This window comes from Oncorhynchus kisutch, linkage group LG24, assembly GCF_002021735.2.
Source record: "Oncorhynchus kisutch isolate 150728-3 linkage group LG24, Okis_V2, whole genome shotgun sequence".
In the NCBI taxonomy this organism is placed as follows: domain Eukaryota; kingdom Metazoa; phylum Chordata; class Actinopteri; order Salmoniformes; family Salmonidae; genus Oncorhynchus; species Oncorhynchus kisutch.
Window position 1 is genome coordinate 39,204,394 of NC_034197.2, and position 12,427 is coordinate 39,216,820.

General features: G+C 43.5%; 1 protein-coding gene across 1 annotated transcript; it reads left to right on the plus strand.

Annotated features, from left to right (window-relative positions):
* Window positions 1-2,603: 2,603 nt before the first annotated feature.
* LOC109875706 (aerolysin-like protein) lies at window positions 2,604-4,614 on the plus strand. The gene is made up of 4 exons (XM_020468128.2): window positions 2,604-2,717; window positions 3,005-3,022; window positions 3,301-3,801; window positions 4,120-4,614. The coding sequence occupies exons 3-4, from the start codon at window positions 3,319-3,321 to the stop codon at window positions 4,567-4,569; spliced, it is 933 nt and encodes a 310-aa protein (XP_020323717.2). The 5' UTR covers window positions 2,604-2,717; window positions 3,005-3,022; window positions 3,301-3,318; the 3' UTR covers window positions 4,570-4,614.
* Window positions 4,615-12,427: the final 7,813 nt, after the last annotated feature.

Here is a 12,427-nt window from a genome sequence, read left to right on the forward strand (position 1 = left end):
AGATGTTTAATATGAGTCTGGAAGGAGAGTTTACAGTCTAGCCAGACACCTAGGTATTTGTAGTTGTCCACATATTCTAGGTCAGAACCGTCCAGAGTAGTGATGCTAGTCGGGCGGGCGGCTGTGGGCAGCGAATGGTTGAAAAGCATGCATTTGGTTTTTCTAGCGTTTAAGAACAGTTGGATGCCATGGAAGGTGTGTTATATGGCATTGAAGCTCGTTTGGAGGTTAGTTAACACAGTGACCAAAGAAGGGGCCAGATGTATACAGAATGGTGTCATCTGCATAGAGGTGGATCAGAGAATCACCAGCAGCAAGAGAGACATCGTTGATATATACAGAGAAAAGAGTCAGCCCGAGAATTGAACCCTGTGGTACCCCCATAGAGACTGCCAGAGGTCTGGACAACAGGCCCTCCGATTTGACAGACTGAACTCTGTCTGCGAAGTAGTTGAAAGTCGAAAGCCTTGACCAGGTCGATGAAGACGGCTGAACAGTACTGTCTTTTATCGATGGCGGTTATGATGTCCGTTTAGTGCCTTGAGTGTGGCTGAGGTGCACCCATAAACCAGCTCGGAAACCGGATTGCACAGCGGAGAAGGTACGGTGGCATTCAAAATGGTCAGTGATCTGTTTATTAGCTTGGCTTTCGAAGACTTCATAAAGACAGGGCAGGATGGAAATAGGTCTATAACAGTGAGAGAGTGTCACCCACTTTGAAGAAGGGGATGACCGCGGCAACTTTCCAATCTTTAGGGATCTTGGACGACACGAAAGAGAGGTTGATTAGACTGGTATTAGGGGTTGCAACAATGACGGCTGATAATTTTAGAAAGAGAGGGTCCAGATTGTCTGGCCCAGCTGATTTGTATGGGTCCAGGTTTTGCAGCTCTGTCAGAACATCTGCTATCTGGATTTGGGTGAAGGAGAACCTGGGGATGCTCGGGCAAGTAGCTGCGAGGCTTGCAGAGCTGTTGGCCGGGGTTGGGGTAGCCAGGAGGAAAGCATGGCCAGCCGTAGAGAAATGCTTATTGAAATTTTCGGTGGTGACTGTGTTACCTAGCCTCAGCTGGGAGGAGGCGCTCTTGTTCTCCATGGACTTTACAGTGTCGCAAAACTTTTTGGAATTAGAGCTACAGGATGCACATTTCTGTTTGAAAACGCTAGCTTTCCTTGTTCACATCACCTCAACAAGATGGACCATGTTCTTACTCGACTCGGGATCAAAATCAACATCCAGTGAAGCTGGAGTGCGCCAACGGTCCAAACTCAATAAAAACTAGTTTTCCCATGGTGCCCCATGTTAATGAGTTAATAATTGCTTGATTCAGTTAATCACGTAATTAGAAACTTATAATCATTAGATGAGCAACAGTCGCCACATTAACTAATACAACGTCACGACAGTGTATAGTATGAGTAGAGAAAGGTGCTGTTGCATATTAGTGAACATGTTTTGGTTAGTGACTGGAAACCACCGATATGCTCTCTGGCTCAACATCAAGTAGAGGACGTGGCACCAAGAGTGGTTGAAACTGTTGATACACGTTTGTCATGATTAGCACAATACAATGTCTTAATCAGGGTCAAAGGATTTGTGTCAATTTCAATAGAAAACTACTGATGCATATCTTTGTATGGGCGTGGGGGGAGTTTTGCTGATTTATGAAAGAGTGCTTCTCCACTCCAGAGACACGTATTCCACTGTTGCGTCTTTGGTGTTAAACAATTGAACTTCACTCTGAGTCTTGACTCTTAAACAGGTTTATTGCATATTGAATCCGCCCTATCAGTTTACTTCAATTACTATCTTCTATAGCCATCCTTAACACTGAGGCCTGCATATCGTTGTATGTAATTACACAATGTCCCTAAATAACTAATCTTGCTATATGAGGAAATATTTGAGAGCAACATTTTATTTTGACCAAATAATGAACAAAACATATATATATTGTTTTGTTTCCTATATTCTGAAACCGTTTCTTAATCACTTATAAAGTCTAGCTGAACAAGCATGGTATAGGTTTGTTGTTCCCCACGATGAAATTGGGAAGGGGACTACCGATCTGTCTCCGTCCGTCTGTTGGTATGTTTGCTTGTGCTTTAGTAAAACAAGATATCTCTGAGAGCACTGGGCTGATTTTGACAAAACTTGGGTGAATGATTCATCTTGCCATAGAGATCCAACATTTACAAAATTACACTGATTGCTCCAAGGTGGGAGTTATGGTATTTAACTGCAATTTGTTAGTAACACACAACAAGTCAATTTACCCAGGAGGCGGTAGTGCATCATTCATGGGGGACGACATGTTTACTGTTGCCTTGTTTTTACATGGTTGACTTTGGCCTCCTATTGTTCTGTTTTGAATTCAAAAGTATGATGTTAGTATGATGTTAAATGTGAGGTGATTAGACTGTTGAATGTAGGGCTTTACATCAAGCTGTCTCTTAACCTTGAATACTGTTACGTTCCCCAGTTTTTGTGTTGTGGGTTTGTGTAAATGTATATTTCAGGAAATGGCTTCCTGGATTCCCCCAAGCAGCTGATTGGTCGGCCCCAGTGCAGATTGGAGCTCTGATCCCGCCCTCCTCATTAAGGGATACAGCTGTCGGCAATTACAAACTCCTTCTGCAGCTTTATAAGCCAGTGTTCCTTTGTTAGGAAGAGAGAGCTTCTTTGATGTCCTGTGTTGCTCAGGGAGAGCGTCTTGGTATGTCCTGTGGTTTGTTGTAGATTGTAAAGTATTTTGTTGCTTGTCCTGCAGACGTCTGTCAAAAGGACTGTTTTTGATCTTTGAAATTGTAAACGTGAATTTATTATTGAGTCATGTTTTAGGTGTTACTTGACTAAATCATTGGACAGATGCTTTAAAAGGTTGACAGACCCTGTTCTATATTAGACCGTGTCATAATATATTAATGCATACCTGTGAATAATGTAGCCTGTGTTAATGAATATTGTAATACATTAATCAAATTCAATCTTTTATTATTTCAGGTTTTTCAAAGCGGAAAGGTGAGTTCCAGCGCCATAACCAACTCACATTCTGAAGTGGAATCTGGAACATTCATATTCATGATTCTTTGTAATTATAGCAACATCAGAATTAATTTTAGACGTGCTCACTTACACCATGTTTCAATACACAAGTCACCAAGTTGATCAGGAAGAAACCGCAGGAGGTAGAGTGAGATGTGCTGGGAGTAGGAGAGGGACTCTGTGGCTTTGAATGTCTGAATCAGTTCCTTGAGTTGGAGGCTTCTTAAATTGATATGTACAAATTTGTATCTGAGGTTACGTGACGCGCACACATGGCAACCACACTGCATTTGATCGGTGGTGGTGGAGGCACTCACTTTGAATTCCATGGCATGGACAACGGTGCCACCATCAAGAAGATCGGAGTGGCGGTGGGAAGCTCGCAGGTGAAAGCTGTGCAGGTAGAGCTGACCGACGGGAAAGGAGCGACTTTTGGAGATGCGACCACTTTCAATGAGTTTGAGTTCAACCTCGGCGAGCACATCACCAAGCTGTCTCTGTGGGGTAACGGCGCCGGCACACGTCTGGGTGCCATCAAATTCGTGACGAGTCAGAACCGGGAGTTCTTTGAAAAAATGACCAGCTGGCCACTGAAGATTGAGTACACCATAGATGTGGGGTCTGGAATCTGCCTGGGGCTGCAGGGCAGGTCTGGCTCGGACATCGACTGCATGGGCTTCCTCTTCATCAACACCATCAAGTCGTCCGTAATGACTGACATGGAGTATCCCACCCTGTCCCTCTATAAACCCCAGGTGAGCTCTTCCAAAGATGTGTGTAGACAGCTCAGAAATACTCTACCGATGCACTAACATTAAGGGGGCTGTCCACTTTAAAACATGTAATCCAATATGGGGGTTGACCTTCATCAGGGATCTCATTTCTAGGACACACATGCCTTATGTTTAATTGGCCTTGGTCAGTAAAATAGCATCAACACATTATTTATTTACTCATACGCATCAGTCCAAGATGGCAGACACACACACACACGTTATTATTGTTGGCTTTTAAAAATGTATTATCAGTTAATACTTTGTCTTGTTTGAACAAGTTGTCTCTGTTCATTTTAGGTGAACCAAGAATATGTGACATCTGTGTCTCACCAGAATGACACCTCCTTGGTTCTAGAAAAGTCCATTACATACAGCAAGACGCTGACCAAGACTTCCTCCTGGTCCGTCAGCAACAAAATAGAATTCACCTTGAATGTGTCGGTCAAAGCAGGGATCCCAGATCTGGTCGAGGTGTCATCAGGGTTCAGCTTGACCGTGGGAGTGGAGCAATCTACCAGCCTGCAGAAGACAGAGACCATAACAGAATCAGGTACCATCAACGTGAAGATCCCACCAGGGAAGATCATGGATGTTGAGATCACAATGTGGAAAGCAAATATCGACCTCGACTACAGGGCCAAAGTGAAAGTCACCTGCATGAATGGCAGTCAGCTGGTCTTCCCATCCAAAGGCATCTACACTGGTGTGGCTTACACTTCATTGAGGTTATCCAGAAAGGAGAGATGAGTCAAGTGTGACTTTATGAATAAAAAGTGCAGTGATAGAAATTGATACATGACTGATTCTTTGTGCCTTTTTCTGTGATTATCTTTGAGTGCTTCTAATTGGACCCCGTTTTCTGTCTCAGCAGAGGGTATAACAATAGGTGGATCTTTCCTACGATCCGGTGACTTTTGTGTCCAATGACATTTTAATAACAACATTAATTTCAAAATGTTTTATGGTTAGACCCCCATTTACCATAAACACAATGTTATCTAACGATAATTTGATTTCGTGAAAGATGTCTTGTGTGTTTGCTTTAACTCCAGTATAGTTTTGATTTTCACATACTTTTCATAACATTCACAAATATTGTAATTATCATTACATTGAGCTCTCTTAACAAATTCTTTATGAATAACACATGCAGTCACGCGCACATTCACGCTACACACATCACATCTGTTAATAATTAAATACATTTCCCCCAAACTCAAAAGACATGTAAATATTGGACTACCTATTGTGTAGAATACAAGCAGCATCTCAGCTGCAACTAACAGCATTTCTGTTGTAATTCTAGTCCCTCTGGGGCAGCAGGTAGCTCAGTGGTTAGAGCATTGGGTCTTTAACTGAAAAGTTACTAAACATGCAAATCGTGGAATTAATTAAGTTACCTTTTGATGCTGGAGCACCTGGGGGAATACACTGAACAATATATATCACCATGTAAAGTGTTGGTTTCATGACCTGAAATAAAACGTATTTCTCTCAAGTCGCTGTTTTGCATTTTCCCTTTGCCAAGATAATCCATCCACCTGACAGGTGTGGCATATCAAGAAGCTGATTAAAAAGCATCACACAGGAGAACATTGTGCTGGGAACAATAAATGGCCACTCTAAAATGTGCAGAATACAATACTACAGATCTATGAAGTTGAGGAAGAATGCCATTTCACATGCTGAACGCAGGAATGTTCACAAGAGCTGTTGCCGAGGAATTTAACCTCTTTAGGCTAGGGGGCAGTAATTTGATGTTTGGATGAAAAACGTGCCCAAAGTAAACTGTCTATTTCTCAGGCCCAGAAGCTAGAATATGCATATAATTTGCAGATTATGATAAACACTCAACAAAATATTGTCTGTGAGTTTAACAGAACTGATATGGCAGGCAAAACCTGATGAAAATCCATCCAGGAAGTGCTGTTATTCTGAAACTACTCTTTTCCATTGCAAGCCAACCCATTTTTTTTTAACCTTTATTTAACCAGGCAAGTCAGTTAAGAACACATTCTTATTTTCAATGACGGCCTGGGAACAGTGGGTTAACTGCCTGTTCAGGGGCAGAACGACAGATTTGTACCTTGTCAGCTCGGGGGTTTGAACTCGCAACCTTCCGGTTACTAGTCCAATGCTCTAACCACTAGGCTACGCTGCCGCCCCAACCAGATTCCTTTCCCTATGGCTTCCACAAGGTGTGAACAGTCTTTAGACATCGTTTCAGGCTTTTATTCTGAAAAAATGAGCGAGAATGATCACATCGCGTCAGTGGATAGCCAGATGTCCTCAGATTTGTGCATGCGCGCGTGCCGGGAGCGAGACCTTTTCTTTCTCTCTTCTATTGAAATGGCTACCGTCGGTTGAAATATTATCGATTATGTATTGTAAAAACAACCTGACGATTGATTATAAAAAAACGTTTGACACGTTTCGAACTTTACGGATGCTATTTGGAATTTTCTTCTGCCCGTCGTGACCGCTCGAGCCTGTGGCTTACTGAACAAAATGCGCCAACCAAATGAAGGTTTTTGGACATAAAGAGAATCTTTATCGAACAAAACAAACATTTATTGTGTAAATGGGAGTCTCGTGAGTGCAAACATAGGAAGATCATTAAAGGTAAGTGATTAATTTGATTGCTTTTCTGACTTTCGTGACCAATCTACTTTGCTGCTAGCTGTTTGTAATGCTACCTACGGTAGCCTGAGAGCTGTCCTCAAATAATCTCATGGTTTGCTTTCACCGTAAAGTATTTTTGAAATCTGACACGCCGGCTGGATTAACAACAAGTCACGCTGTGTTTTAGTGTATTGCACTTGTGATTTCATGAAAATTCAATATTCAATTCACCGGATGTAGACGAAAATGATCCCGCTAAAGGGATCTGTGCGGCAAGAGGTTTTAATGTATATTTTTCTACCATGTCGTTAAAAGAGAATTTGTCACTACGTCCAACCAGCCGAACACAGGTGAACCGAACACAGGTGAAATCAATGAACAAAAAATGGAAAGACAGGGCTACGTTCAAGAATACAAAGAAACAGAACACAATGTTGACTAAGAAAATTAATACAGAACCTTACAGCAGCCTTGTTCTAAAATGTATTCAATAATTTTTTTGCTCATCAGGAGGGCTATGGCTTACGATACCTGGCATCGGAGGAGAAGGGATAGGCTGGCGGAGAACAATACCCCATAACACCCCACAATACCACATAATGACAAAGCGAAAACAGGTTTTTTGAAATGTTTGCAAATAAAAAATAAAAAACAGAAATAGCTAATTTACGTAAGTATTCAGACCCTTTGCTATGAGTGTCGAAATTGAGCTCAGTTGCGTCCTGTTTCAATCGATCATCCTTGAGATGTTTCTACCATGTGGGTAATTCAATTGATTGGACATGATGTGGAAAGGCACACACCTGTGTATACACGGTCCCGTAGTTGACAGTACATGTCAGAGCAAAAACCAAGCCATGAGGTCAAATGAATTGTCCGTAGACCTCCGAGACAGGAATGCGTCGAGGCACAGATCTGGAGAAGGGTACCAAAATATTTCTGCAGCATTGAAGGTCCCCAAGAACACAGTGGCCTCTTAAATGGGTTGGCCACACTGAGCAATCAGGAGAGAAGGGCCTTGGTCAGAGAGGTGACAAGACTCTCTGGTCTGATGAAACCAAGATTGAACTCTTTGCCCTGAATGTCAAGCATCACGTCTGGAGCAAACCTGGCACCATCCCAACGGTGAAGCATGGTGTTGACAGCATCATGCTGTGGGAATATTTTTCAGCGGCAAGGACTAGGAGACTAGTCAGGATCGAGGGAAAGATGAACAGAGCAAAGTACAGAGAGATCCTTGATGAAAACCTGCTTGAGGAAGCTCAGGACCTCAGACGGGGGCAAAGGTTCACATTCCAACGTACAACATACCTAAGCACACAGCCAAGACAACGCTGGAGTGGCTTTGGGATGAGGCTCTGAATGTCCTAGAGTGGCCAAGCCAGAGCCTGGTCTTGAATCTGATCGAACATCTCTGAAGAGACCTGAAAATAGTTGTGTAGCGACTCTCCACATCCAACCTGACAGAGCTTGAGAAGAATGGGAGAAACTCCCCAAATGCATGAGTGCCAAACTTGTAGTGTCACGTTCTGACCTTTATTTCCTTTGTTTTGTCATTATTTAGTATGGTCAGGGCGTGAGTTGGGTGGGCAGTCTATGTTTGTTTTTCTATGATTTGGGTATTTCTATGTTTCGGCCTAGTATGGTTATCAATCAGAGGCAGGTGTCATTAGTTGTCTCTGATTGAGAATCATACTTAGGTAGCCTGGGTGTCACTGTGTGTTTGTGGGTGATTGTTCCTGTCTCTGTGTTTTGCACCAGATAGGGCTGTTTTGGGTTTTCACGGTTTTTGTTAGTTTGTTAGTTTGTTCATGTGAAGTGATTTATTAAAGCATGAATCAAATTAACCACGCTGCGCTTTGGTCCGCCTCTCCGTCAATGGAAGAAATCCCTTACATGTAGCAAGAAGATTTGAGGCTGTAATCGCCGCCAAAGGTGCTTCAACAAAGTACTGAGTAAAAAGGGTCTGGATATTTATGTAAATGTGATATTTCAGTTTTTTATAACGTTTGCCAAAATTTCTAAAAATACAGTTTTTGCTTTGTCATTATGGGGTATTGTCTTTCCGAATACACTGTATCTTATCTATTGTGTGTGTGAAAAGTAACACATACACTGAGTGCACAAAACATTAAGAACACCTGCTCTTTCCGTGACACAGACTTACCAGGTGAATCCAGGTGAAAGCTATGATCTCTTATTGATGTCAATTGTTAAATCCACTTCAATCAGTGTAGATGAAGGGGAGACAGGCTAAATAAGCATTTTTAAGCCTTGAGACAATTAAGACATGGATTTTGTATGTGTGCCATTCAGAGGGTGAATGGGCAAGACAACATTTTTAAGTGCCTTTGAACAGGGAATTGCAATACTGCTGGGTTTTTCATGCTCAACAGTTTCCCGTGTGTGTCAAGAATTGTCCACCATCCAAACGACATTGAGCCATCTTGATACATACTTCCGGCGCCGACAGAGATGGCCGCCTCGCTTCGCGTTCCTAGGAAACTATGCAGTTTTTAGTTTTTTTTAACGTGTTATTTCTTACATTAGTACCCCAGGTCATCTTAGGTTTCATTACATACAGTCGGGAATAACTACTGAATATAAGAGCAGCGTCAACTCACCATCAGTACGACCAAGAATATGACTTTCGCGAAGCGGATCCTGTGTTCTGCCTTTCACCCAGAACAACGGAACGCTATCGGAGTCGGTGCAGCCAGCTGGTTTCTCCACGCATCGCGCCGACAGAAACAAACATCTTTCTGGTAAGAAGAGGGGCGGGGGCGTATGCCTTATGGCTAACGAGACGTGGTGTGGTCACAAAAGCATACAGGAACTCAAGTCCTTCTGTTCACCTGATTTAGAATTCCTCACAATCAAATGTCGACCGCATTATCTACCAAGGGAATTCTCTTCGATTATCATCACAGAATTCTCTTCGATTATAATCATATATATTCCCCCCCAAGCAGACACATCGATGGCTCTGAACGAACTTTATTTGACTCTTTGCAATTTGGAATCCATACATCCTGAGGCTGCATTCATTGTAGTTGTGGATTTTAACAAGGCTAATCTGAAAACAAGACTCCCTAAATTGTATCAGCATATCGATTGCGCAACCAGGGCTGGCAAAACCTTGGATCACTGCTATTCTAACTTCCGCGACGCATATAAGGCCCTGCCCCGCCCTCCTTTCAGAAAAGCTGACCACGACTCCATTTTGTTGATCCCTGCCTACAGACAGAAACTAAAACAAGAAGCTCCCACGCTGAGGTCTGTCCAACGCTGGTCCGACCAATCTGATTCCACACTCCAAGACTGCTTCCATCACGTGGACTGGGATATGTTTCGTATTGCGTCAGACAACAACATTGACGAATACAACGGCTCAGACACAAGAGGTATGTGGCAGGGTCTACAGTCAATCACGGATTACAAAATGAAAACCAGCCCCGTCACGGACCAGGATGTCTTGCTCCCAGGCAGACTAAATCACTTTTTTGCCCGCTTTGAGGACAATACAGTGCCACTGACACGGCCTGCAACCAAAACATGCGGCCTCTCCTTCACTGCAGCCGAGGTGAGTAAAACATTTAAACGTGTTAACCCTCGCAAGGCTGCAGGCCCAGACGGCATCCCCAGCCGCGCCCTCAGAGCATGCGCAGACCAGCTGGCTGGTGTGTTTACGGACATAAGCTGCTCTGACAGCTGATGCGTAAAGTTAGTGAGGCAGATATAAGTCTCCAGCCTCAGTAATTCTTGCAATTCGTTCCAGACATTGGCGGCAGAGAAGTGGAAGGAAACGCGGCCAAAGAGGTGTTGGCTTTGGGGATGACCAGTGAAATATACCTGCTGGAGCACGTGCTACCCGTGGGTGTTGCTATGGTGACCAGTGAGCTGAGATAAGGTGGGGCTTTACCTAGCAAAGACTTATAGATGACCTGGAGCCAGTGCGTTTGGCGACGAATATGTAGCGAGGGTCAGCCAACGAGAGCATACAGGTCGCAGTGGTGGATAATATATGGGGCTTCAGTGACAAAACAGATGGCACTCTGATAGACTACATCCAATTTGCTGAGTAGAGTGTTGTAGGCTATTTTGTAAATGACATGTCAAGAATGGTAGGATAGTCAGTTTTATGAGGGTATGTTTGGCAGCATGAGTGAAAGATTCTACCTTTCATTTTGGATTGGAGATGTTTAATGTGAGTCTGGAGAGAGAGTTAACAATCTAACCAGACACCTAGGTATTTGAGGGCAGCAATCGGTTGAAGAGCATATATTTAGTTTTTTTTGCATTTAAGAGCTGGTGATTGTTGGAGGCCACGTTGGAGTTGGAGGCCACGGAAGGAGAGTTGTATGGCATTGAAGCTCGTCAGGAGGTTAGTTAACACAGTGTCCAAAGAAGGGCCAGAAGTATACAGAATGGTGTCGTCTGCGTAGAGGTGGATCAGAGAATCACCAGCACCAAGAGCGAAATCATTTATGTATACAGAGAAAAGATTCGGCCCAAGAATTGAACCCTGTGGAACCCCCATAGAGATTGCCAGAGGTCCGGACAACAGGCTCTCCGATTTCATACACTGAACTCTGTCTGTGAAGTAGTTGGTGAACCAGGCAAGGCAGTCATTTGAAAAACCAAGGCTGTTGAGTCTGCCGATAAGAATGTGGTGATTGACAGAGTCAAAAGCCTTGGCCAGGTCGATGAATACAGCTGCACAGCTTTGTCTCTTATCGATGGCGGTTATGATTTCTTTTAGGACCTTGAGCATGGCTGAGGTGCACCCATGACCAGCTCGGAAACCAGGTAGCATAACAGAGAAGGAACGGTGGGATTCGAAATGGTCAGTGATCTGTTTGTTAACTTGGCTTTCGAAGACCTTAGAAAGACAGTGTAGGATAGATATAGGTCTGTAACAGTTTGCGTCTAGACTGTCACCCCCTTTGAAGAGGGGGATGACCGTGGAAGCTTTCCAATCTTTGGGGATCTCAGATGATACAAAAGAGAGGCTGTTGACCGCGGTAGGGGTGGCCAGGTGGAAAGCATGACAAGCTGTAGAAAAATGCTTATTGAAATTCTCCATTATCGTGGATTTATCGCTGGTGACAGTGTTTCCTAGCCTCAGTGCAGTGGGCAGCTGGGAGGAGGTTCTATTATTCTCCATGGAATTTACATTGTCCCAGAACTTTTTGGAGTTTGTGCTGCAGGATGCAAATTTCTGTTTGATAAAGCTAGCCTTTGCTTTCCTAACTGCCTGTGGATATTGGTTCCTAACTTCCCTGAAAAGTTCCACCTTGCGGGGGCTATTCGATGCTAATGCAGTACGCCAGAGGATGTTTTTGTGCTGGTCAAGGGCAGTCAGGTCTGGAGTGAACCACGGGCTATATCTGTTCCTGGTTGTACATTTTTTGAATGGGGAATGCTTATTTAAGATGGTGAGGAAAGCACTTTTAAAGAGCAACCAGGCATCCTCTACTGGCGGAATGAGGTCAATATCCTTACAGGATACCCGAGCACGGGGGTGGCATCATCATGTTGTGTGGGTGCTTTGCTGCAGGAGGGACTGGTGCACTTCACAAAATAGATGGCATTCATGAGGTAGGAAAATTATGTGGATATATTAAAGCAACGTCTCAAGACATCAGTCAGGAAGTTAAAGCTTGGTCGCAAATGGGTCTTCCAAATGGACAATGACCCCAAGCATACTTTCAAAGTTTATGCAAAATGGCTGGTTAAGTACAACAAAGTCAAGGTATTGGAGTGGCCATCACAAAGCTCTGACCTCAATCCCATAGAGAATTTGTGGGCAGAACTGAAAAAAACGTGTGCGAGCAAGGAGGCCTACAAACCTGACTCAGTTACACCAGCTCTGTCAGGAGGAATGGGCCAAAATTCACCCAACTTATTGTGGGAAGCTTGTGGATGGCTACCCGAAACATTTGACCGAAGTTCAACAATTTAAAGGCAATGCTACCAAATA